We start from the raw sequence: 27,645 nt of genomic DNA, 5'->3' as shown, positions 1-27,645 counted from the left end.
AATGTGCGACAGTACGCACTCACAACCCCCAAAAAAGGCCGAAAAAAAGAAATAATGATACTGTATGGCATGAAAGCTTGTCATGGTTATGACGGGAGAAACTGCACTAGAAGAGAATAGAGATAGAAGAGGGAACAGAGAGGGAGAACAGAGGGGAAAAAGAAAGATGCATTAGCCAAGGGCAGGAAACAGACAGGGTGGGCACTGGAAGGGCATCAGGGAGGGAGGGATGGAGGGAAGGAGGGAGGGATTGATGCAGGGCAAGTTGACAGCCAGGGGGAGGAGAGCGGCATTTCTCGGTTGGCTGGCGTTGCTATGGTTACAGAGCTGGGGAGAGATGTCATCATGCCCTGGTTGATTCAGACATGGCAGGCACCCATTACCCCTCCCCTAGAGAGAGAAAGAGAGGGAGAGGGCGTTGGTGACAGGACGATGCAAAGAGAAGAAAGGGTGTTAGGGGAAGGTGTGAAAGTGTGCGAGTATGAAAGACTTCATCCTCCATACCTCTGCACTGCCTCTTAGACAAGAGGGTCGGATCTGTGAAGTAGCTGCTGACGAGTCCGTTTAAACACACTCACATTTTGCAGAGCAGATGGTGGGAAGACGATTAATGGCAGTGGGAGTCACAGGTAGAACCAGCAGCAAGTGTTGCTGGGCTCCTGTAGGAGAGAGTACGTTAGTGAGAGATGGGATTCTTCTGATTTTCCTTGCTAAATTTCAGCTGTTCTCACAATTACATCACAATTTTCTATCTCTTATTTTGTTCCGCTTAATACTGATCGCAGCCCTGCATGTTTGCCGGTGTGTGTTTGTCAGGTCCTCCCTAAAGTCTTGACTCTCTCATTAGTAGTGTCTCTTGAGACACATTTGGCCTCTGTCTCAGTCAGAGCATTGTGTAATTTATGGTTCATATTTAACTACTTAATGTAGTGTGTGTTTTGTGATGGTGTCTATGAGAGACGAGGAACAGAAATCCCTTAGAAAACCTAGTGCAATTTTTTTTTTTCCTCCATCCTCTCTAGGAAGTCATAGCCCACCTTTTCCCATCTGTAGATTATGCTCTCTGTGTTTATTCTATTTTATCTGTTCTCCCACTCTGCCTCTGTTTCTTTGTGCTCTTCCTCTCCCCTTTCTCTCCTCTCACCATCAGTACTAAGCCCTCCTCCCTGTCTCTTGTTCTCTCCCTCTGTTTAAACACATTACAGTCAACTCATTTGGGGGGATGCTATTGGTCCAGCTGCATCCTGTTGCCAGGCAACCCATTTCCCCTGTCTCGGAGTGTTGCAGTAATTGCAGAGGGGATCAGAGGTGGGAGGGGGGAGGGGGGTAGTGGAGGGAGAGAATAAAGGAGTCAGGAAGGAGGCAGAAAAAGTGTATAACAGCAGGGCAGGGAGCAAAGGAGGAGAGGACAGGCAACTATGAGTTAGAGGAGAGGAGACTGCAGCAGACTGTCTCAGAGGAGGAACCTCCAGAATGTCTCGGCTTATGAGGGAAATGGGGAAGCACACAGGAATTCATTCTGCCTTTTTAATCGTATCACATACACACCAAGCGCTCTCTTCCAAAGCTTAGAGTGCATGACCTGCATTTGCAAAGCACCTTCTTAAAAATGAATGATCTTTTGAGTGCATGAGTGCAGTCTGCCATTCACATGTACACACACACACACACACACACACACACACACACACACACACACAGTCACTCACTCAGAGTAAATTGCAGCCGGTCCCTGCGCTGCTTTCAGAGTCACTCAGGCACCCGAACACAGAGGATGTCGGCAAATACACATACAGGTACTGGCTTATTAGATGGAGGCCAGAGTCATACACATCACATCTCAGCAGGGTGGAGCTCTCTCCAGAGAAGGCTGAATCAGTGTGGGATGCTGAGTAGGGGACTCAGCTTCATAATGCAGGACCACAGATCCGGCTCCTCGGATTATAAGAGATCCTGAGGGAAATTAGAATAATAAATGCTTTCCAGGACTGCAGTATGAGGTGCATTTAACCTGCAGAGCAGAGCATTCATATCAGTGTCATTTTTACTGGTTGGCTAGGACTGTTCTATAAGGGCATACACTAATGCTAGTTGTTTTTCAATGGACAGAAGATTAATTGACAACAGTTTTATTAATCAAACAATTCTTAGTCATTTATAAAGCAAAAATTCAAATCTTTGTGTTTCCAGTTTCTCTGTGCGAGGATCTGTGACTTTTCTGTGGCGCTATAAATTAAATAGCTTTTTGGTTTGGACTGTGAGTTAGAGCTTTGATTGTAGCCAAAAAATCAAGCCAGACCCTACATGAACCTGCATAGTTTCTGTCCAAGCCCGACCCAATTAAAAACCTGAATTTTTACTGTATGAAATAATATGTACTGCTATGTACAAGCTAAGGGCTGACATGCTGTCTCGCACCATTTCCTCTCTTGCTTCTGTTACTTCAAGAGTCTGTCATCGGCTCTTCGTCTCATGTACGACAGGTTCAGCAGAGCAGGCTCCGTACGGCAGTCCACAGCGATGTAGCACGCAGATGATGATCACCGCTCTCCACTGCATGAGACAAACACTGCCAACCAAGTCGCCTTGCAGCCCCTCCCTCTCTCTTTATCACAATTTCCCTCCAGTCCAATGCAACTCTTGCAATTTATGCACAAGAACTGCCAATTTCTTGTTGTACAGTATGTATGCAAATGAGCCCCTAATTCAAGTGTTTTGTCTGTTTAAGTCTAATTCTAACTCTCAACATTTTTATTAGTTATAATGTGCTGATGGCAACACATGCCATACATTATTCATTAAATTACCAAAAGATCTGCACACAAAAAAACACTGGGAAACTGACGCACACGCGACCCAATTCAAGCTGGAAAGTATATCGAGAAAATACAGCCAGGCACGGCAAGAAGCCCGACAGCTTGGGTTGGGCCCACTTGGTTCAGGCAGAGAATCAGAGCTTGATGTCGGTTGGACAAAATAAGCAATTTGAAGACACTTTTTTTTCCTGACATTTTATGAATTAAAGTAGAAGCACAAAACTTTACAACTTTTCCTACCTAGTGTTTTCAAGTTGTACTATTGTTGCTTCTGCTGTCACAGAGACAACCGGATCGCTCTCCATTTCCCTCAGAGCCTTAAAACTACCACAGCTTCCACACTTACTTTGGTTTCACTGTCCGTGTCCACCATTTCCGCTACTGGGGATAGTATTGGGATAGCTACCGATAGCTACCAAGGAAAACCAAAATGCTTTTCGCTTCCTGTTAGAGTGGTTGATGCACTTCCTTTGTGCTGCAAATCAAGCCTTAGTGTTCCTGAGTGATAGTACCCAGAATTGCAAAGTGAAAGTGAGGCTTTTAGGGACCCAGTCTGAAGGCTGATGGTGTCATTGTTCTGTAGTCATTACATTGTGCAGTCAACATTAACTTCATAATGATAAGTTAAAGCAAAAAATGTGTTTATTTCCACTTTGAACGATTACTTGAAAAAAACAACCAACAGATGAGCTAATACTGGAAACAGTGTTCAGTCGCGCTTCAGATTGGATCCTCAGAGATATTGTGAGTCACTGGTTTTTGGTTGATTTGTTTATTTTTTGTTTCTTCTCAAATGTTGTTGAATTCACACAACCTTGCTGTGTCATTGATGAATATTCATTGACATGGACCCACGTCTTTATTGACGTTCTCATGAAAGATGAAGCACCAACTGCATACCACAAAACACCCCTGGGACTGACTCACCCGTAATATGGTTTACATTTATAGCATTCACACATGCACATAATCTCCTCTGTGACATTCAGACGTGCGCACACACACACGCCCTTCATCTCCAAATGTCACCCCTTCTCTTGCTGTCATTAAGGATGACAGGAGGATGTTGTCTGATGTTGTCTGATGTTGTGACATGAGCAGATCTGAGTCTGTGTTGAAGCCAGTGTGTCAGAGTGTGTGCACCAATGTGTCTGTGTAGGTTTGTGTGTGTGTCAGCACATGTGTGTGTTTTAGCCAGAGTGAGGGAATTATAGATGGCTGAGACAGCAGGAAAGAAGACAGAATAATAACTGACAGCAGCGCAGCTCTGAGCTGGAGCTTTGAATAGATTTTCTGGTTCCCTGCTATATGTGTGGGTTTTTTAGGGTGGGTGTGCTGGATCAGAGGTTGGACTGACTTGGACTGAGATTTGATTTGAAATAAACACTTGTCTTGAGAAGGAGCAATAAATACATCAACCTAGCTGTGAGCGGTGTGAGTCAGTTATATATTCACCAGTGGAGGCTCTCCGGCTGTGCATGCTATGTTCTTCTCACTTGTACAGCACTGTGTGCAGCAGCTTTCAATCATTTGCTTTAAATGAACGAGACTCCTAACTGTCAACTGTCTGTGTTTGTTTGTGTGTCCGTGGGTTTTAGATATGTGAACACTTTGCTGAAAATGGTTCCTCAAGTGCTCGCCCTCCAGGAGCAGCTCAGAGAGGCTGTTCAGAATGGAGACATGGAGACCTGCCACGGTATCTGCCGTATCGCCGTTACACTGGGAGAAAACCACTCCAGGTGTGTGTGTGTTTGGGAGTCCTGTAACAGTGTAAAATTTTATTGTAGATTTATATTTGTCAAAATGTTTTTCATATACGACTGACAGTATTCACCCTTACGATGATATTTAAACATTCTGTAATTCAATGATGTTGAAAGCAACAAATGTAAATGTGTTTTAGCCATTTGAATATCAAAATAAAAATATTGTCCAGTTTTTAAAGGGACATTTCTCCCCAAAATCAAAAATATTTTTTTCCCCTCTTCCTGTAAAGATGTCTGCCTTCTTTTCAATATAAGATAAGAAACTAGATGGCACTTGGCTTGTGGTGCTCAGCACCAAAAGAAGTACTAGGGCTGCCTCCAACAAAGAATTTTCCTGGTTGACCTATAGTCATGATTAAGGTCCATCAGTGGACTAGTCTCCTGCATGTTTCTGATATGAATGTAATGATGAAATGATATATTTTGGTGGTTTGAGTTGAAGATGTGAGAAAGAATAGTATCAGTAACATTGTTAACACTGTGCTACATTACAGAGAAATACAAACCGTACTAATGAACCTTCATTAATATAGGCCTATATTTTATCTCCAAGTGCACGTCACACACTGAGCGAGCCGCCTGTTAATGACGCTGTGGGCTAATGGGCATGTAGCTACTTCCATGTTTCAGATGATACGTCATGTTTGTAGTCGACCAATGAAGATGAGTTTACATATCACCTTGGGTTCGTCCTTCACCTTCTCAAAATGATCCCACACTTTGGATTTCCTGCCCGACATGTTATTAACTAGCCTGTGGAATAACCGCAGGTACCAGCCCTGGAAATTAACCTGACTCCTGTCTGACTGCTGAGCGTGGACACTTCCTGTGTCTGTCTAGAGTTTTTCTGCGACTAAGTGACCAATTAAAATCATGCCGACTAATGACCTTTCTGGTCGACTATTACGGGGGGCGCCCTAAGAAGTTCATTTGAAAAACCCAACATTTGTCACGGTTACTCAAGATAATCCATTTTCTGTCTACCGTACTGCACCTGCCAACTGTATCACTGTGCAGGAGGAAGCATGCATTTCCTGCTAGCTCACCTAGCACCACTGAGCTAGCTAAGGTTACAGCTCAGCCAAGGTTAATGTTTATATCTCACACTGTCACAAGCGCGAGTTTCTTGTCCATGAGTAGACGCACACTTCGTTCTGCACAGCGATACTGATGGCAAGTGTAGTTTGGTAGAAAGAAAATAGTTCCTACATGAAACTGCTCACAAGGTCTGTGGATTATCTTGAATAACTGTGTCATGATTTCTGGAAAGAGACATGCCTGTTGAGTTTTTCTTGAGCAACACAAGTCGAGTGTCCTCTAGTTCTAGAGGAGACCGATACCTCCAATGCAACAACTCACACCAAAACAATCTAGATTGATAAATTGCACCACAGTTAAGAGGAAAATAGTTTTTTTTAGATTTGGAGGTGAACTCTCACTCTACTATATAAGAGAAACAAATTTCTTAACACTCATTTGCACTGAAACAAGTCATGGCAGAAGCAGAGTCTGCACAGTAAGACGTGAGACAGACTGTTACATGTCTACTTTTAATGTGTTGCTGTGTCAATGAAACAGAGAAAGGTGCTGATGAGCCCATGTACCACCTGCTGCCAAATGACACTTCTTCTTTTTCTCTCTCCACCCACTTCTCTCTCTCTCTCTTTCGCTCTGTAGGACTCTTTTGGAGCAGGTGGATCACTGGCAGAGCTTCCTGGCTTTAGTCAACATGATCATGTTTTGTACAGGCATCCCCGGCCACTACCCGGTCAATGAGACCACCAGCTCGCTCACACTCACCTTCTGGTATACACTACAAGTAAGGAATGTTAAAATCTGATCCGTGTTAAAGTGATGTTGTGGTAGTTTTACAAACAAAGCGTACTTTATATGTTCCTGCTGCTATGATTTACTCACGTCTTTCCTTTAACATCGTCTTTACGAGGCACGTAAAGCCAGTCGGCACATGGTAGTGTGGTGAGGCTCTATAGGCAGCTGCTTGAAACAGGCTGTATAAAACATCTCTCCCTGCACATCCTGATTGAATTGAAGTGCTACTCACTGAAGTCTCATGGGCATTTGTTTACAGTTTTCAAATAATAAAATATGACAGCCTGTCTGAAAACATTTGCTTTTTGTCTTCTACCTTATCCAGCATAAGTCTGAGCAAACAGACTATAGTCACATATTAGATGGAGAAAATCAAATATCACAATACTTTTTTTTACCAAAAATCTTGAATTGCTGCAGTATTGTAGTGTTGACTTATTGGTGCTTTTACAAATATTTACACAGTGAGATTTATGATAAATACTGATCAGTAATCTGGATACACAGCCCATTTGACGTAAGAGAATGTTGGCATTGTACATTTCTGCAAACAATAGACCTTACATTTATATGTTTCGTACATATCGTGTTCCTAAAGTGTTTATGAGCTAACTTTGTCATCAGGAGGTGTAGGGAATGGTGGTTGGCATGGTACCAGGGGAGGTGGCTGCCGAGCTGCAGATCACAGTTCAAGACCAACAAACAATGTTTTTTAGCCAGCCATTGCTACATTTCCATCAGCGATTGCGTCCCCAAAGCTGGGTATTTTAAACCAAAACGTGATCTTAACTCACCTGACCAAGTGATACTTGTGCCTAAACATAACTGCATTGTAACCACAGCATTGTTAAAGCACAGAGAAGCGAAAGTTTCAACATATCCAGGGCATAATAATATACACATTTTGCATATTAATGATTTCCCGAAGTGGACATTGCCGATATTGATTCTGGCGATTGGGTTGTGCTTTAATGACTAAGTGGGTTTGCAATTTGCATGTCCACAATGTGTTTATTATGCTGTGTGTATCTGTGTATTTGTGTATTTTGGTACTTTGTGTTGCTCCCACTGCTGCAAAACTAATTGCCCCACTGGGGACAAATAAAGTGATTGATTGATTGATTACTTTACTATGATGCAGCCTTCAAACTAGGAAATGTAAACAACTTATTATATTACAGCAGATAATATCTAATCTCATATCACAGCATTGATATGTCGGTGTATTACCCAGCACTGTTAGATAACTGATAGTTTTCTCAGTGTTAATGGCCTGTGTGAATTGTGACAGATGTTTTTGGTCTGTAAAGTGAATAAATTATTTCATGTGCCAGACAATTTTCTTCTCCTTATTCCCTCCTCAGGATGAAATAATGTCATTCGAGTCAGATAAGCAGGCAGTGTATCTGCAGGTCTACAGGCCGGTATATTTCCAGCTGGTGGATGTTCTGCTGCACAAAGCTCAGTTCCCCTCTGACCAGGAGTACGCGTCCTGGTCCTCAGATGAGAAAGAACAGTTTAGGATCTACAGGTGTGTGTGTGTATCTGTATGCCTGACAGTCTCTGTATATGCCTATTTCTGCTGCACACTGTTGTGTGCAAGTGTTTCAGTGACGGTGTAAGTGTTTCAGAAATTACTCGCTGACAGGATGATTGGTCAGCATATGAGTGTGTTTTGCTCTAATAGACTCACTGGACTGGCAGCTGAGAGGGCAAAACCTGTCTGGCAGAGATTAACAGATATGTGTGTCAAAGTTGCGTGCTCCTAAAATGTCTGTTTGTGCATGCCTGTCCTTCAGGGTGGATATCTCAGACACACTCATGTACGTGTATGAGATGCTGGGAGCAGAGCTGCTGAGTAACCTGTATGATAAACTAGGGAGACTGTTGACTAATGCAGAGCAGCCCACATCATGGCAGGTGGGTGAGACGTACACAGACAAGCAAAGACAAAATGTGGACTATTTTCTGTGTGTTTAAGTGTTGCACAGAAGCCGGTATTGAAAATGTGTCATAGCGGAATTGATAAACTTTTTTTTTTTTTTTTTTTTTAGACCAGGACTTCTGTTTTTCACATTTATTACACGTATGTTGCGTGTAGTCTGCACTCTCAAATCAAAATAAACCCCAAGAAAACCTAAAGAAAGGAATTAAAGGAATGATTCCATTACATTGATTTGGGGTTATTTTAATTTCTATTGGTACTTTTTTTTAACTCTTTCATTGCTGAAATTCTATATTGATCGATTGATGCTCAGCAAATACACTGACGTCCTTCTCCTCCTTCAGCACACAGAAGCCTTATTGTATGGCTTCCAGTCCATAGCAGAGACGATAGATGTGAATTACTCTGACGTCATCCCCGGCCTGATCGGACTCATCCCCAGAATCAACATCAACAACGTCCAACTAGCAGACACAGTGATGTTCACTATAGGTGAGTTTCATGGGTGGATTTAAAGGATCGCAGCACACGGGATAAAAAGTTAAAATAGATTTAGTGTAAATCTTATGACAATACGATGGAAACAGGAGATGTTTCAGTTCCATAACACTCATGTTGTTTCTCATTCAGTGTCTGAAATGTTTATCTCCCACAAGGTGCTTTGGCTGAATGGTTGGCCGACCACCCGGTGATGCTCAGCAGTGTCTTGCCCTTGGTGCTACAGGCTTTGGGGAACCCAGACCTTTCTGTTTCTTCTGTCTCCACACTCAAAAAAATTTGTAGGGAGTGCAAATATGACCTGCCACCCTACGCAGCCAACATAGTAGCTGTCTCTCAGGTATGTAGAGGATGTACATCTCTTTTATTTAATATGCCATTGCTTTTTTTCACTCAGTTGATGAAGTATGAGAGCTAATTGCAATCAATTGTATAAAGTATTTTTTACTTTTAATGACTAAGATATTGCAGACTTCTGTGATGTTCCTGCTTTCCAGAAATAACATTTACTCTTTGAAATTACTTCAAGTTATTTTATTTTAGGGTTTTGTTGTGCTTTCAAAAGAATAGAACCGTCACTCTGACTTTATCTTTTCTCTCAAGGAGGTGCTTATAAAGCAGATCCACAAGGTCAGTGTGCACTCTCTCACACTCACTTTCTGTTTTGTCTCTGCACTGAAGTGACATTTAAACAAGAAATGCTGTTAAAGAATTGCGTAACATAATTTCAGCCTGTAGTCTAAAGACGAAATGTAATGTGTCGTGAAAAATCTGTTCAAAGGGATAGTTTGGATGTTTTGAAGTGGGGTTGTATGAGGTACTTACTCATTGTCACTGTATTACCTACAATTGATGGAGGCAGGCTCTCCCCAGTTTGGATCAGAAGGCAGGAGGACTGGCATGGAAGCTAGACAGTGTGCTGCTGTGGAGTGGCAAAACGTATTTTAGTCACTTAACTGTTCGAGAATATTGAGAATATTTCCCCTGCTTTACCTTGATGACAGGCAGCCCTGTCCGATGGGGAGCTAAAGCTGTTATCTGTGCTCTCTTCAAAGCCAGACTCCTTCGACAAAAACAGTTGTTTTACTCAGCAGAACACGGGAGCCACTGGTTTACCACTGCCCTGATCCAAATAGGTAGCTGCGGCTGAAGCAGCTGTGTGACCCGCCCACCAGCTACATGACTCACCCACCATACCTACACATCAGTCCATGATCAGGAAATGCTAAGTTAGCATTCAGCTAGCCCCTGAGGAGTAGGTTAAAAGAGAGGCGGTTAGGGTAGGCGTATGGGTTACATCATCTCTCATAAGGTGAATCACATCTTCATGTATGATGAATTATAAAGTGGATTATTGCTATGTTTGGCCTTATGTTTATTCACTACACTTGCCTGGTGTAGCATCGATGGGTCTTGTACTGGTGGTGGGGGCGATTTAAAGGGGCTTGCTGTGTGACTTTGGTGTTTAAAAGGTTAGTTCACACAATTAACACAAACTCACCCAGTGGTTCACAACCTTTTTCCTTAGGGGGAGCCCTTTACTATCATTGAGTAAACTGATGACCCCTGACTAAGAGACATATTTTATGGATATTTCACATTATAATAAATGCGTAACAATAGAGAACAACTGACAAACTGTACAACTAACCATAGGCGTAGATGTTTTCTAAAACGTGCAGTTGTTCCCCACAATAATAACAGTACTGGGGAGCCCGAACGACGCATAGTGCATCCAAATTCACACCTGTTCTCCTCTATGGTTTTTCTCCGTGACCGTGCATCATAGCGAGAAGCTAATGTGTCCAATGTTTTCACAGCGAAAAAAAAAATGATAAAGTTACACTAAAATTATGTATAACAGAGCTTTCATACAGCTTTGCACACACATTACTGTTGGATGGATTACTCACGAATGATACCACACACATCATTGTGCTGTCATCCCATCATGCTATAAATACAGATCGATTGTCTACAAAATAAAAACCTGACAAATTTCTTTACAATCCATTATACAGATCTTGTTATCAGTCACTTCATATAGTGAGGAATATCGTATCTTACCACGTCTTAGGCTTGCGTGTGTTTCTCCCTGTCTATCCACATTTGTAGTCCAGCTTTCAAGATGCAAATATCTCCATATTGTCCAGTTGACACTCCATCAAACTTTGTATGACAAGACCAGCGCACTTCACCTTTGCGCACCCAGACAACTGCAGACTAATTATGCATGCATGACAGGGCCGTAGTCACCATATACATTGAGGGGGACATGTGTTCCCTTCCCAATGCCCAAAATGCCCCCCAATATATAACTGAAACTGAAAAAAAACAACAACAAAATGTTCAGGTCAGGTCAAAGAGCAGTGGCAAATATTATCTTGGAGGACATCATTGCACTTGGTTGACTATTTTTCTATGATCTTAGATGTAAATATTGCATGTTTCTTTCAGATAAAACACATTTTTGACTTGTGAATGAGTCAATGGAATTTCTTGCAATAATGAAAAAATACTGGCAATCATGTCCGCCTGGCACAAACCACATGTTTTGGACAGCTGTGAAGTGACAGAATGTCCCAGCATCATGGTTCTTATATTGCCAGATTCCAGAGAGTCTCCCCTCTTCATATATGGCAGAATATGTCAACTTCCAACTTGCTATGGTGAGATACATGTAAAAATGTAAGAATTTAGTCACACAGATTTGTTTTTCATTGATATAAAAATTAATATAAAATAGAGGCACATAGAAAGACATGTCATGATGGCAAATCTGGATAGCCCAGATTGTCCTGAAAAAAAAAACAAGATATAGCATGTGTATGTAGCCTTTATAATGACTGTGATATGAGCTTAAAAGTAAAGGCAGTAAAAATACCCCCCAAAAAAGGCCAAAGGCCCATAGGGTTGAACTGATGCACGAAAGGCACAAATTTGTTCATAAAAAATCACCAGAATGCAGGAAATTAAATTAAAACTTCTTTTGTGACTAATGTAGTGTTTTAGTCTCCCTAATGCTTGGCCAGTATTCTATTAGCTCTCTGGTTGTTTTAACTGTGCACTTTACTAATGCAGGACGAGGCTGTTTAGCAGAGAGTGAAGGCTCTGTCAAAATATTTTCAATGTGCCCTTATCCTGTGACATTTTCAATTTGTATCTTTAATAATAATCCATTGCCAACTGTATGTATATTTTTAACAAGTTGCCTTACACCCCTTAAATCAAGAGGGCCTCGTGAAGCTTCAGCGACCCTTAGTGGTGTCAGGACCCCCAGTTTGGGAACCAGTGAACTAACAGATAGAGCCAAAGGTAGACCAGCAACTCCTGTGTTCTGCAATGTTAAGTTACTGTTATTAAGCATAGATAACAGCTCAGTTCCCCTTTGGAAAGTCTGTCTGACGGCAAAGTAAAGTAGCGAAATTATTCTAAATATAGCGCACATTTAAACTGATATTGATTTTTTAAGGTAGCTAAAACAGGTTTTGCTGCTGTACATTGCTAAGCTCCTGTGGTGGTTCTCCTGTCTGCTTCTCCAAACTGGGAGGGTGTGACGATTATGGATAAGTATTACATACAACCCCACTTTAAAAAATCCAAACTATACGTTTAAACTCACTGCTTGCTTGAGCTGAAGCTAAACTTGTGATCATCTTCTCTTGCAGACAAGTCAGTGTATGTGGCTGATGCAGGCTCTCGGCTTCCTGCTCTCAGCTCTCCCTGTGGAAGACATCTTAAGAAACCTTCATTCTCTCATCACCCCCTACATTCAGCAACTGGAGAAGCTAGCTGATGAGACGGTGCGTACACAGACCAACATGTAACAGCACACATACACACACGGAGCAGACACAACTGGACTCTGGCCAATAGGAACAGGCCTTGTTTCTGTGTGGTGTCACTGCAGTGGAACATTTCTCTGCGGGACCAGATTGGATTTGACCCTGCACCATGGGCTAGTGACTCACATGGAAGTAGCAAAGACACACTTTCTCTCACTCATGCAAACACACACACACACACACACACACACACACGCACACCACCCCAAGACAGAAGACAAATGAACTCAGAGAAAAATGCCTACACAGGCGTACAGTAGGTCATGCTTTTACATGTGCATGCACACAGTCATGCAAAAGAAGATTCTTTACCCTGTTTAAATGTCAGGTCTAATGGACCCTGGATTTTCAGACCGTCACGCTGGATGGTAAAAATGTGGAGCTGATATTTATCTAAAAATACACAGTTTGATTTCTGCTGTATGTGGAACAAAGTAAAATTTCTCCTGATCTCTTGTTCTGCAGTCACTGAAGACTTTGGGTGGGGTGAATAGAGATGTCAGTTTAGATGAAGCTTCTCTCTGTGTGCCTGTCTCTGTCCCTGTCTCACCCTCCACCCTTCACACACACAACACACACACACACACAGTCACACACTGTCTCATCCACCGTCTCCGACGTCCTCTCTTTCTTATTGTTTTCCGTCTAGCTTTTTGATGTATTGCCATTACATCAGACTATGAAATCAGGTGCTGTGTCTGGAGCCGGACAAATAGTGGCACCTAGTGGGGAGACCTTCAGGTTACATTACGTCAGGGGTGAATGACCATGATGTCTGACGGGGCTGACTGTAAACTGTGATGTCACTCTGACCTGAGAGAGTGAGAGTAACAGTATCACCATGGCGAGGGGAGGTAGATGTTGAAGGAGAGATGTGGCTCTTGTCCTCTTCTTAGTCTGTTGGCTCTGTTACATCACCATGGCGACAGAGCAATGATTGAACACTTAGTAAAAACCTAATTAATGATTTTAATCTGGGTTAGGTGTGTGTTCATGTGCTGGTGCATTTTAGTGACACATTGCTGAAATACCTTTGATAGATTTTTTTCTTTGAGTGAGATGAAATATTTTTTCATTTACCAATTATTTTGTTGAGTAAATGGATAATTCTGATTTTTTTTTTTTTTTTTGATGTGGGTTGTATAAGACAGTTATCCATAGTTAGTGTATTATCTACAGTAAATGGTGGTTGGCCCTCAGTTTGAGGAAGCAGGCAGGATACTAAGCTGCTGTGGGTGAGAACAGAATCAACAGTATTTTAGCCACCTAAAAAAAGTCCCACTTAAAAAAATCATTGTCAGTTGAAGTGTACGCTATATTTAGAACATTTCCACCACTTAACCTTGCATCAGACAGCCCTTTCCAACGGGGAACAGAAGCCGTTGGTGTTTTAAAGGGTTGATTCGGACTCACCAAAGTCACACATGAACAAGTTAGCTGATCGAGGCAGCGGTAGACCAGTAACTTCTGTGCTTTGCAAGGTAAAGTTACTGTTTTTGTTAAAGGAGTTTGGTGGCTTTGAAGAGAGCAGAAATAACCGCTTCAATACCCAGTCAGAAAGAACTGTCTGACAAAAAGGCAAAGTGGTGAAAATATTCTAAACCTAGCGTACACTTAAACTGATACTCATTTTTTTAGGTGGCTAAAATTTGTTTTGCTGCTGCCCCCGTCCACAGCAGTACATTACTTAACTTCTGTGGCAGTACTCCTGCCTGCTTCTCCAAACTGAAGGTATGATGACTGCCATCTACTGTAGGTTATAAATTAGCCCATTTTACACAAATAACCAGTGATGGGTGTGATTTTTAGATAGCATGCCAGCATTCTGGAAGCAATAGAGGCGTGATGGGTATGAAGTGCAGGGCTTCCTAAAATATTATGGCAATAACAAGCATTTAAAAACCCTAATATCTGGTGGTTGATTTCGTCCTCTTCTCAGAGGGCAAGGACCCCTCAGACTTTTATTATCTCTCCAGTCTGCAGACATTTTAAGCTGCTGTTTTTCCTCCTTTGAGTTAGCTCCTAACTGCTACTAGCTACTTTTTAAATCTCCCAGCAGTGGGTCGCACACAGAGCACGTCATCAAACAATGACACCCGTCCCATTCTGCCCCTTTACACAGACGTGGATTTGGCACCGTTTCCATCTCCACTACTGGCTTAAAGGCGAAACAACTATGTCCCCCCCATTCCATGAATGTACCTTTTCTACAGAGCGGTGAGGCAGAATAACAGCGCAGCATTCCCACCTTGAACAGGCAGTGTAAAAATAGCTACGTACATACCATGGATAAGTGCCTCATATAACCCCATTACAAAACATATGAATTATCCCTTTAAGTAATGATATTGCTTTACACTATTTCTCAATAAATAATAATAACAAATGCCCAAATTGTAAAAAGTAAGCTGCCTTAAACCTGCTTTCTTCATCTCTAAACAACTAAAAAACTAAAAATATTCAGTGTAACTGGCTAAATTGATCAAATGAGTCATTAAAAATGTTGTGATTTATGAGCACCACAGTAAACATATTTGTAAATTGTTCGGTGTTCCATCCATTCATTTTCAAAATTGTTTACCCTCTTCAGGAGTAGCTAGCTTTTAGGGTTTGTTTGTCCTCTTGAATATTTCAGCAGTTATTTTTCAAGGAAGGCACTATGTACTAAATGGGCCAGAGACAGTGGGGGTTCGGATGTAGAGTAGCAAATTCCCAAATAAAATGACCTCTCTTCTTTCCTTTTTTTTCTTCTTACAGCCTAATCCCTCGAATAAATTAGCAATTATCCACATCCTGGGACTGCTGTCCAACCTCTTCACTACACTCGACATCAGCAAGCAGGACGATGAGTCAGCGGACGGCTCAGCACCACCTGTCAAGACAGCCCCTCCTCCACCTGGACCAAACCCAGTCAGTCACCACACATATTATTATTGTCATCAGTGGGTTGAGTGACATGGATACACTGACTATCAGTAACAGGGTGGCTCTATGGATGTTAGACATCGACATACAGTATAAACATACAGTATGTTCCATTTTAAGACTTAATAATCCAGCACACTGCAGTTTGCCAGTTTAGAATTGCAGTGGGGCACATGGTGCTCACAGCAACATTGCTTGTTGGAGGGGTGAGGGTGGTCAACAGGAAATTTTTGCCCTGTCACTCAACCATAGTCATGAGTCATTCTGCTGAGAGGCAGTGCACCCATGTGTATACGCTAATGTCTAATGCTGCTGCTTGTTTGTGACTTTCTATGCTTTCTTTTAATTAAATAAAGTACATCTGTTTTTCAGGTGGTGGTGGTTTTGCAACAAGTGTTTGCTCTCATACAGACTGTACTCAGTAAGTGGCTCAACGACTCGCAGGTTGTAGAGGTGAGTCATCGATGTGTGCGGCCACATGCTGTCACATCCTCTGCTTTTTAAGAAATTAGTCCACATAATCAGATATGACATGTCAGTGCAGCTGATCTAATGTTGTCCCTCAGGCGGTGTGCGCCATCTTTGAGAAGTCAGTCAAGACTCTGCTCCATGACTTTGCTCCCATGGTGTCTCAGCTAAGTGAGATGCTCGGGCAGATGTACAGTACAATTCCCCAGGCCTCAGCCCTCGACCTCACACGACAGGTACACAACACACAAACACACATTAGTATTCTTCCTTTAATGCTTTACATGCAGAGAGATTTACAAATCTGTCAGCTCATCAGCTATGCTCCAACGAGCCCAAGGTTAATGAGGATACAGTTGAAGTTTGTAAAACTTTATCAACAATTGCACTGTGTAATCATGACTAAACTCTCAAACATCTTTTGTTTGGACACATAAGTCAAAGTCATTGCTTTTATTGTAGTTCCGTTTTACTGATTTTCATTGATAAAGTTGACTAATACAGGTAGATTTCTGCAAGGGAAACCTAATTTCTTGTACACACGACAAGATGATGACGATTATAAGATGATGTATTTCATCCAGCGCTGTTTGTTGTGTGTTGGGGGCACATGTGGAGGTATGTGTTTGTAGGCACTGCAGCGGCGGACAGACACGTAACTTAGCTGTGGGCTAATGGGCATGTAGCTACTTCTGTGTTTCAGATGATACGTCATGTTTGTAGTCGACCAATGAAGATGAGTTTACATATCACGTTGGGTTCGTCCTTCACCTTCTCAAAATGATCCCACACTTTGGATTTCCTGCCCGACATGTTATTAACTAGCAAATTAAATTCCCACATGGCCAAGTCATATAGGCTTTGATTTATTTTGACAAGGCAAAGCTTCTTATAGAGTTTTTTTTTTCTGCGACCAAGTGACCAATGCAATCCTGCTGACTTATGACCTTTCTGGTCGACTAACGTTTGGTCGGCCATTAGAGGGCAGCCCTAGTTCGGACCCCGCTTGCTTTCCACGGTTATAAACAGAGCTTTTGACTTTCTTTTAGAGAGAGATGTACATCCCAAGCAGCACACACTGCTGTTTATATGCACCTCCTCTGCTGATTTTTACAGAGAAACATTCAAGTTTTAAAAATACTTAGCGCTCTGAGAGCACAACATTCTTATCTGAGTGCTCTGATTAATAACTTTATACCTAGATAGGGTATATACTGTGAAAAATTGGGAGAAACCAGGCACATATATGTTAAATCAGACCTTCAGCACCCCCATGATCCTTTGTTTCATAACCACATTTCTGTGTGATTGCGATGATTTTACTGTGAGATTGGCAGTCCAGTCAGGCTCCTCAGAGTGAAAATGTTGATTGACGACTATTTGGGGTCACCCATAACTAAAATAAATAAGTCTGTTTCCGCAGCTGAACACTGTCTTATTTGTAAAATTCAGACACACTTGGAAAAAAACTGTGCTCTCACCACAGGACTTGTTTTCTCACTGCACTGTCAGTCCAAATGCTGTGACTAAAAAATAAAAAAATAAAATCCCTGCAGGCTGCAGCATCATAAATCACCAATACACTGAAAATATACTGGCTGTGATTCAGAAATATGGGCGGTGGCAGGGGATATATCAGATACTAACCAGCTCTATGCAAACACAGGTTTTACAGTAATCAGGTTTCTGTAGTGCGTGTAGCGACGTCCTGTGGTTTACTGCCGTAGCCTGTTTTTCTTCCAATAAACCTGCTTTCTTGTGTGCAAGTAAACACAGCGAGTGTCTGATGTGAAGTCCTGCTGTTTCAGATGGTGCATATCTTTGCCAGCGAGACAGACCACTTCCCACCCATCAAGGCTCTGTTTGAGCTGGTTACCTCGGTAACGTTGTCCATCTTCCAGCAAGGTAGGGGGTCCAGCAGGGGCGGGACTGTGAACACTGTCTAATGTGTCTGTTTATATCAGTGGTAGACCTTAAAATGTTTCTGATCATATTTGAATTCACAGGGTACAAAATCATGTCTTGGTGAAATTGTAAACACATTTGTTAGAAAATAAAAGAAAACAAATGTTAAAAATGTTGTGTTTAGGGTGATATACCTGATGTGCTATTGCATTTAAAACAAGTCAGTCTGAAGGCCACAAATAGAAAGGTTAGAGGTCACTGGACTCTGTTGTCACAGTCGACCTCATAACTCATTAATGCAAGTGGATCCACAAAGTGTTGTGTCTGCTTCATGTGTTGAATTAACAAAGTCTCAAATGATGATTTTATCAATTCAGACTGTTTCTACTGATCTTTGATTTAGTCATTATTATGGTTTGCTTTAAACTTCCAGTGTGTAATCAACACCTTGTAATGTTTTCTATATTTATCAGCCTAATATTTGCTTATTTCATTTTTTGTTGAATCCATTTATTTGAATTTACTGTTTCAGTGTTTGGGCTGCATGAAAATGACTTCATTTTGTAAAGCGTTCAATGTTTATCGAAAGTTTCTTAAGGAGTTGTATGCATCATTCAGAGTATCATGATTATTACACCAGCAAAAACCAATTTGCTATGTGAAGACATAGTGCAGTAATGGTATCCTGAGCAGAGAATGAAGTCCTGCAACTTTTGTGTGCGTTGTTATCCGAGCTTAGTTACCGCTGATGATGCCATCCTGACCAACGTGGCAGAATGTCCTTGTCAGGGAAGGGTAGCACCCAGCCTCTGGTTCCCTCCCAGTTAAACACTACTAGCACTGTCAGCACTGTTAGAATCGTTTGCTGCTACCCCCAGGCTCAGCCACCTCCATGTTGAGAGCTGTGTGCAAACAATCCCAGCTCAGACTCTTGAGTCGTAAGACCTATTCACACAGGACTAGTGTTGCCTGGGGACGTCATGTGATTCAGAAACTACCCCTCAGGTCTGTGTTTCATGCGGCGCCTTCACACAGGAAAAACAAAGCGGTGATGTACAGTGTTAATCTCCTTCTGTCTTTTTTAATGTGAGTTAAACAAACTTAAACTTTACACTCTTCTGATGGATTTGAGCTTGCTCTTTCTGCGATTCAGTGTCCATGCTGTGTAGGTAGATGAGCCTCTGGCACTCAAAATGCTGCATAAACTTGCCAGCCTCCAAAATTCTTGACCTGAAAACAAGCAGAAACACGGAGCAATGAAAAGAAAAAAAATCTTAATACAACCCCAAAGCACAGAGAAGCCGATTCACACGGGGCTAATGTTCTCACACGACCTTTGTGTTTGGCGAAACATGGCGGGTAATTTGCGGTAGAATGTTTTTTGACAAATTACAGATGTGGCAGAATCACACGGGATTAAGATCACAGACAACCTCCGCAATTGTTGCAAACTACCAGAGGTCCCCAGGTAACACTAGGCCCGTGTGAATAGGACTATAGGTGCACTCTGAATGTCGCATACAGCTCCTTTAATGTGTGTGACCCCGGGGAAAGACTTCATATTTTCACTTCATATAAGAAGGACATGAATGAGATGATATAATTTCATCCACTTCACTTTGGTTAGGATACTTGTACCAGCTCTGTCTGCTGCTCCCCTTCCCTTTGTGTTGTCCCTTCTCTCCTCCTCTCCTGCTTTGACTGGTTAAGTAATGGCTGCCTCTCCTCCTCCCTCTAAACTCTTTCTTTTCTGAGCAGGTGCCTTTCATTAGACAGTATCAGATACAGGATACAGTCACAGCACAGAGACCACTAGCTTATTCAATTAGCTCACATTTAACATAGCAGGGCGGGACAAGTCAATACAGCTGCAGCCACTGCTGTGCTAGGATTAGAGTCAGGCTCTCCATCACAGCCCTCTGAATAAGCCCTGAATTCTCTGCAGGGGTTGTGTGTGGATGAGGGCTGGAGGGGGGTATTGAGCAGGAAACTTGTTTGGAGTCTGGGAACAGCCAAAGCTGGGCGCTTACTACAGACGTTTGTTCTGTTTCATTACAAGTTTGCTGTTGGAGTCCCTCCAACAGCAATCTTAAGCCATCGGAGAAAACCATGTTTGAAAGTCAGGAATCTCGATGTGGATTCTTCAGCCCAGAAGCTTCTACAGGAAATGTGTGTTTAATTGTGCATCATTTGCAATCTGTATTAAAAAGTCTTGTAGTCTGTGTCCAGCATAAAGGGAGGTAGTGATATCAGAACCTATCCTGATGTGTGAGTGCGATTCATACGGACGGCTATGGGTTCACCTTTGAAGCAAAGGGGATCTTTTTGACCAGCTCTGAATGGACCCTTTACAGAAACCTCCTCCTCGTGAGGCACAGTCTGAGAGGAAATGTGCTGCTTGTTGTTTGATCACATTGATGCCAGCGGTGCCTCGTGGGAAGGAGGTCAAATGGGGTTCATTCAGGTTGGGTGCCTCTTTCCCTCCAAACTGTAACAGTAACAGAGGTGCCTCCTGGGTTCCCACTCCAAACCCACTTTTGTTTCTTTAGGTTTGTTCTTTTTCTCTCGTTACTTCTTTCTTTTTTTCTCTCCAAACAGACCCATGTCTTTGTCTTCTGCCTGTTTTTTGTTTTTGGTTGGTCTGTTCTACCAAGACTCTGCCAAAGCTTCATACGCCCCCTCCCCCCTTCTCCCCTTTGTTCCTTACTCACGTGTGAATTATTTCAATGAAATATTTTTGAGTTCTCTTTTATTTCCACATGACTGTTGAATCTATTCAGTTGCTGTTTGTATATTATTCTTATTCTCTTATGATTTCTTAAGTTTCATCTTTATTATATTTTAGGACCCAGGGATCATCCTGATATTGTTGATTCATTTATGCAACTCCAAGCTCAGGTGTGTTTTTGGTTTCTTATTTCATTCACTTTGGGTTTCTCTCTCTCTTTCTCTCTTTTTCTGATTTCTCCCTGTTTCTCTGTCCTCTTCTCCCTCTCTACCTCTCTCTGTTCTTTGTTACTGGGCCCTAAGGTGTCCCATCACATAGGCGAGGCGGTGGAATGAAACGTGAGGGGAATGTTTGAAGGGGAGACGTCTGTCTCTCCTCAAACGCTTTTGATTCTAACAGTCACCTCGCCACACAAAATGAAGACCTCGATGTACAGCTTTTAGTTTCCCTGCAGAAACGAACGAAATCAGTGTGATATGCTCACTGATAACACACCAAGCTTATCTTGTGTGTTTAACAGTATTACTTGTAGGCATGGGATGATAGGAAATTTTAAGTCATGATGATCCAGGTCAAAGTAAATGAGATCAAGCGGCGACCCCCAGGGCTGAAAAATGAAGCTAATGTGGAAGTTCCAAAAACTGCAGTTGTTTGAATGGCCACATGAGGCTGGCTCCCGAAGCAACAGATCCCCATAGAAAAATAAAACAAAATGCTTTTGGTCTCTACAGCTAATTTCAGCATTTACGACCAATAAACAAGGGAGGGAATTCTATGCAACTCACCCGTTAACATTTTATCAAAGCTTAAAGTGGTGCATATTTCAGGATGTGGCTGCTTGAGTTGCACGCTGTCTGTGAGGCGTCGCTACAGTCTATGAGTCAGCTCCACCCTCTCATCCAAATTTGGTCACTTGTGGCTCCAAATATCCAAGATGGCGATACTTGAGGCTTCAAATCGGAAGTCCACAAACCAATGCATTATGTCACAGTGGCCATATCTGTTGTTTTATACAGTCTGTGATTGCGATTCACAATTTCATCCCGATAATCATCAAAATGTGCTTTAAACTCTTAAAATGGCATTAAAACAAACTGAACACAATTTACTTAATATTCTGTTAAGACACAAATACTTTTTTTGAATCACAGACAGGATACACTAATTTAAAAAATGAAAAACAGGCTTTTTAACAATTTGAAATGGCGTCATATCTTTCAGTATGAACTGTGCTGATGCTTGATAACGATCGGTTGGCGTGTATGCAGCCTGTTTTTGCAGAGTCACATCTATCGTTGTTTGCCCAGCAGTCTCTTTGGGGGTCGATGGACACAATATTCATGATTATCCCGGTAATGGAAATTCACCAACATCAACGTATTGTGTTTTTTATCATGATCTGCGATCAAATTGTGTCTCTTCCCATTCCTACTTAGAATACTCGCCCTGTGTGGCAGAGATCTTGAATGGCCTCTAAAAAATCACACAGCTGTGGTAAATTGTCACGGACTCTGTGTCATGATTAATTAAACATTCTTTTATATCCATTTCCAACAGCACTCTGTAAACAAGCTGTCATAGTTAGATGAAGACCTTGTATTTCCACAGTCTTCCCACTTGCTAAGAAAGACAAAAAAGTCTTACTGGATGATGGTGCACTTCTGACATTTAGGAAGTTTTGGAGAGATTTCATGAACCTAAGATGTCAAGAAATTCTCATCAGAGGGATCTGATCCTTCTAAAAATAATCCTGTTGTGTGCTTGTTGCTGTTAAAAGCTGCGGGCACTGAAGACACAGTCGGCCTCAACTCACTTTCAAAAAAAATTCCCATCATTTCAAAAATAAATTCATTTATTTAACAGACGCGAACATGTTCCAGACATTGTTCTAAATAGAAAAAATGAAATTAAAAATCCATTGATGTTATAAAAAAGAGTCAAACAGTGGTGGAAAGACTAAATCACACCCACATTAGCTGCTGGATGTGTGCGCCATTAATTCAGTCAAACAAACACAACCCAGCTTTATATTAAAAACTGAGTTTGAATGTCGAATGCTCAGAAAGATAAGTAAAGATAAACCTTTTTCCTTCAACATCTACGACGCATATAGATTTATTATACAGCTCAACAAGCTGATTAGAAAATAGAAAAATGAGCGTCCGTGTTTTTTTATGCATGACTGTATTAAGCACTTACATTTGTACATCTTTTCCCTTTTTTCTGTAAAGTCAACATCAGGGTGCATTAGCTCCTTGGAAAAACATCAACACACTCAGCGCCTTAGATGAAATATTTTTAGTTGATGCAGCGCTCTCGGGAAGATGATGTAACGGTGTCAGCATCGGCGTTGTGGTCCCAGGTGACTGGTTAGTCTCTGAGCCCGGTCCTCCTCTGAAGTCATTCCAGCCCAGAGCCAATCAAAGCCCAAATGAATTAATATTCAACTAATATTAATCAGTTCAGACAAATTGGCTGATGGCTCTTCTGTTTTATATTTTTGTCTTCCGTCTTCATTCTTCTTCCTTTTGTTTTCTATCTTTGGATAGATCTGACCTTCATCTCTCTCCCTTTCCCTCTCTCCCTCTCTTCCTCTCCTCCATCCTGAATGAGTTCATTATTACAAGATGATTATTTCTCTTTATCTGCACATGTTAATTACTTACACACTTCTGTTGCATATTCAATCCAGTCAACCAAAAACAAGGAAAAGTAATGTTTCAAGTACAATTGATTTCAAGAAACAAAACCATCATTGCCTTTAGTTTGACTTAAGTTTCCAATGATTTCAAAGTTTGATTTTTTGCAATTTGTTTGTTATACCTGCTGAGTTCTGCATTGGAGGATCTCTGTATGAGTTTGGATAGTTCTTCCTAAACAGATGGAGAGAGTACTATAGCCTGGTAGGCAGATCTGTTCTCAGTCCTGTGTTGCTGTCAGATCCGGCTACCAGGCTGAGCGGGTATTGTTGATAGCAGTATTTTTGAAGCAGCTTATGTAGTGGGATGTGGTGAAGCAGCACCGATTGGGTCGGGCCGTCAGAAACATGCTCTGTTTAATGCCTTTATCTGCCTCGTAGGCCCTCAAACGGAAGCCCGATTTGTTCTTGTCTGAGAGTCTTGACGTGAAAGCAGTGTTCCACTGTGGTAAGTTTGCACATGGTTTACACAAACACACACCCCTACACACTGTTCTGGGTGCTTTGCTACAGCTCCTGAGAAATATGTGCCTGTCAGTACAAAGTAGATACTGTAACTGTTTGACACCATCCCTCAGTAGTTTATTTATGTTTTCTGGCTCCCTCTCCCACTTCCAGGAGTTCTGTCACTCAAATTTCCTGAGGCTCCGACAGTCAAGTCAACGTGCTTGTTCTTTGTGAGCGCACACACACACACACACAGTTTGAAATCCTACAAGAATATGCATGTGTTTACAAATGAGTCAATTGGCTTTTAATGTGCTGATTCGGTCTGTGCTTCTGCTTCAGACTGAACTGTTACCCCACTGCTCAGATGTGCCTCCTCTGGCCAGAGTGGTGCAGGAGGACGGCAAACTGTTGATCCAGGCCGTGCTGGAGGTGAGAAGCACCACATTCAACATTTACACGTCACACCACAGGAAAGTTTCATCATTTCATTGATGCTGCAGTCTGCTGTGTTGTTGCACTTTGAGCTTCTCTGCCTCTACTGCTGTAATTAAGTCCCTGTTGTCAAATTTCTCCCACCGCTCTCTTCAGGGCATCGGAGGCGGAGCGTCTCGGAGCCTGATGGACCAGTTTGCAGAAGTGCTTTTCTGTATGAACAAGCACTGCTTTTCTCTGCTCGCTGTGTGGTTGAAAGAGGCACTGCAGCCTCCTGGGTTCCCGTCATCGCGAGTCACAACTGAACAGAAAGACAACTTCTCAAATCAGATACTCAGGTAACAGTCGCAGACTTCTTTTTACAGCCGTACTGGCTAATGAGTGTCTGGTCATGTGTGTGCGAGTGCGTGCGTGTGTGTATCTGTCTGTCCACAGCTCATCTGGCATTCTGCTGGACCAGTCAGCCATTTGTGTCCACATGTATGAGTGAATGCTCAAGGATCTCTCGTGGTTGCAGATTCACAGATACAAAGAAGGATTAGAGCCATGTTTTAAAAAAATCGAGATTTGATTTTGAGAATAAAGTCACAAAGCAGGAGCTGACCTGCTGTGTGTGTTTTCCTCATCCTAGTGATCAACACATCTGGATTATGCCAAAGTTTGTGTGTATGTTGGATGTGTTTTCATTCACATCCCCTAAAATGGCGGAGCAACACCGGTCCCAATTTTGGTGCTGCATTATATTACTTTGTTACTGCTAAAACATATATTACTGTCACCCCAACACTGTTTAACACACCTTGTTGCTTTCTATACCATGTTTCTGACTTTCAGGTCTTAATCTGTGACTTTTAATCTCGTTATATAATGACTTTATTCTCGAAATCTAAGATTTTGTTTTCTTCAACATGGCCCTAATCCTCCTTCGTACACAAGTGTTGAAAACCCTGGGGTTTCTTTTTTTGGTGGGGGGGGTGGTTGACATTCATTGACTGCTGACTCCTCCGTCGTCTTAACCAGCCGTAAGAAGCTGTGAGTTTATTCAGAAATTATCTCGGCTAAAAACAACAAGCCTTACCGTCTGTTGCAGGCCACATTTTGACATTCAACATGGTTCAGAAAACTGACATCTATGGAAAAGTTTGGTCTCATTTTGAACCGGAGCATCTGCAGATTAATTCCATACCTGATACGTTATGATCTACTGAAGATAAGCACGATACGAGATAGGTCGACCATTTTTGTCTTTGCCACCATCTTAACTGTAAGGGAGCAGGGACGGACAATTCCACTGCCCAGAGCTCTCAGCAGTCCGTTATTCAGCTGCACAGCATCATACCACCCTGTTCCAGAAGTGAAGCCTTTTGCCTGCGAGATTTATAGACTTGCAGATTTTTTTGATTTAGTAATTTTTCTTGATACTTGTGTCTCTACCATGAGTATGTAGGCCATGTAGTTAAATGTTTTCTTTTCTCTTTTAGTTGTTTTTTGTTGTTACCTCCTGCTCTGTTGTGCTGTAGCCTACCGACAAAGTAAATACCATTAAAAGTCCAGTTATGAACGACATACATCGAAGATTTGTGACTGTGTTTTACTTATTAAAAATACATTCATCTTTATAATTACAGTGTATCTATATTTCACATATGGTGCCTGTTAGTAGAGAGGCTCGATCTGCTCTGTGCAACATGCCGTGGCTCTGTCAGAAATAGATGAGGCGTGTATTTTTTTTTTGTCTGCTGGAATTACAAGAATTGTCCAGAGTGGCTGCGGTCAGCTCAAGAGGCGCACAGCTGCCTGGCAGAGATCTGCACACTAATGAGTGCACTTTCCTTGTTTGCACATTTGTTCTAATTGTATGTATTTGTTCTCCTCTCTGCCCCCCTCCCTCTTTACTGTCTCCTCTGTCCTGCAGAGAACGAGTGAACAAGAGGAGGGTGAAGGACATAGTGAAGGAGTTCACACTACTGTGCAGAGGGCTCCATGGTACAGAGTACGCCGCTGAATACTGAAAGTCTACCCTTGAACTCTCACCTAACCGTGACCTCTGCCCTCAGCGCAAAACAGCCGGATGCCACAACAACACAGTGCTCACAAACCCCATCAGCGAAGATATCATGAAATGATTGTAACGATAAACCCGCCCCGCCGCAGGACAAGACATGGAACCATTCCAGCACAGACCTGCCATCGGATTAATGGTCGAACATTAAATTCCCGGTGGCTTCAGGGAGGCTGTCCTCTCTGCTCCGATTCTCCTTTTTCTGTTGTGAGATCGATGGTTTCTCTCTCCCTCCTCTCTCCTCTTTATTTCTTTGGAAGAGCTTCGAGCAGCACTCCCAGCATGCTGCCTTCTGTCTCTGTCTTGTTCTGCCTTTCTAGATCTTCCTGTGGTTCCTAGGTTGTTTCCTGGTGATTAGCATCCATATGAAATGGTAGTGGTATCGTACGTAGCTACTCGACATTATTTTTCAAAATAAATCAAATTAATTATATAAATGTATATGTATACACATATAGAAGGATGGTGGTTGTCAGTCCTGCTGCTGCTAATGGGAAGAGATAAGGACCAATGTTAGGAGGGGATTCTGCAGGAACAATGGCATTAATACAATAACATTTACTCCCAGTCCTGCCCCTGTGATCTCTGCATTTGCCAAATTATCATGTTTTGTGAATTTTGTCTTTTATTTTTATGTTAAATATATATATATATATGCCTCTTCGGGGGGTATGAGTGGAGAAGGAGGCGGATACCACATATCTGGACTAAAGTCAGTCTGCTCTGTTGCCCAGCCCTCTGTGTACAGGGCTGTACCTCATGTACATACAGTCCCACCCAGTCATCCTGCAGTCTCCTCAGATTGTGCTGTGGTTTTATGCATTGGTCCCTTAGGTAAGCAGGACTGCCTAGAGCGAAGGCTAGAAGGGAGAAAGGAATTATAGTAGCTGGCAGCGAGAAAGAGGCACGAGATGGAAGCTGAGAAGGGAAGCGAGTGTTTGGAGGGATGAATAATCCCGACGACGGACTGCTTAGTCACTGTAATTGTGCAAAAATATTAATCAAGTTGTGCATATTAACAGTTATTGCCGAACACTTCTGTGTATTTGAGTGTATGCGTGTGTTCATACCTGTATGTATGAGAGGTTGTGTGTGCACAGATGTATCTTTTTTTTCCACTTGTTCAGTGCACTTATATTGGACCTACAGTACACATGCATAACTTCCTCCCATCTCTTAAACTAAGAGCTCGTTCATTTCTTCACACTCACTCTGACTGCTCTTTTCTTAAAGACTGACCAGGCACATCCAGCGTTTCACCTCTGCTGCTCATCGGC

General features: G+C 42.1%; 1 protein-coding gene across 4 annotated transcripts in view; it reads left to right on the top strand.

The window, feature by feature from the left end:
• Positions 1-27,143, top strand: part of LOC117253816 (importin-13-like) — a 35,345-nt gene extending 8,202 nt beyond the window's left edge. For 3 of the 4 annotated variants that reach the window (XM_033621522.2, XM_033621521.2, XM_033621520.2), the window contains exons 6-23: positions 4,415-4,555; positions 6,260-6,401; positions 7,777-7,943; positions 8,212-8,332; positions 8,702-8,849; positions 9,014-9,195; positions 9,459-9,485; positions 12,524-12,658; positions 15,458-15,610; positions 15,998-16,078; positions 16,192-16,329; positions 17,902-17,998; positions 20,844-20,896; positions 23,806-23,872; positions 24,043-24,101; positions 24,214-24,303; positions 24,463-24,644; positions 26,222-27,143. In XM_033621522.2, coding sequence (XP_033477413.2) covers positions 4,415-4,555; positions 6,260-6,401; positions 7,777-7,943; positions 8,212-8,332; positions 8,702-8,849; positions 9,014-9,195; positions 9,459-9,485; positions 12,524-12,658; positions 15,458-15,610; positions 15,998-16,078; positions 16,192-16,329; positions 17,902-17,998; positions 20,844-20,896; positions 23,806-23,872; positions 24,043-24,101; positions 24,214-24,303; positions 24,463-24,644; positions 26,222-26,318 — 2,080 coding nt within the window. In that variant the 3' untranslated portion in view covers positions 26,319-27,143. The remainder of the gene's footprint in view (positions 1-4,414; positions 4,556-6,259; positions 6,402-7,776; positions 7,944-8,211; positions 8,333-8,701; positions 8,850-9,013; positions 9,196-9,458; positions 9,486-12,523; positions 12,659-15,457; positions 15,611-15,997; positions 16,079-16,191; positions 16,330-17,901; positions 17,999-20,843; positions 20,897-23,805; positions 23,873-24,042; positions 24,102-24,213; positions 24,304-24,462; positions 24,645-26,221) is intronic. The other variant, XR_013491688.1, reaches the window with a different exon arrangement.
• Positions 27,144-27,645: the final 502 nt, after the last annotated feature.

Source organism: Epinephelus lanceolatus, chromosome 6 (genome assembly GCF_041903045.1).
Source record: "Epinephelus lanceolatus isolate andai-2023 chromosome 6, ASM4190304v1, whole genome shotgun sequence".
Classification (NCBI taxonomy): Eukaryota; Metazoa; Chordata; class Actinopteri; order Perciformes; family Serranidae; genus Epinephelus; species Epinephelus lanceolatus.
Note: the sequence above shows the minus strand (reverse complement) of the source record. Positions and strands in the feature narration are given on the sequence as shown.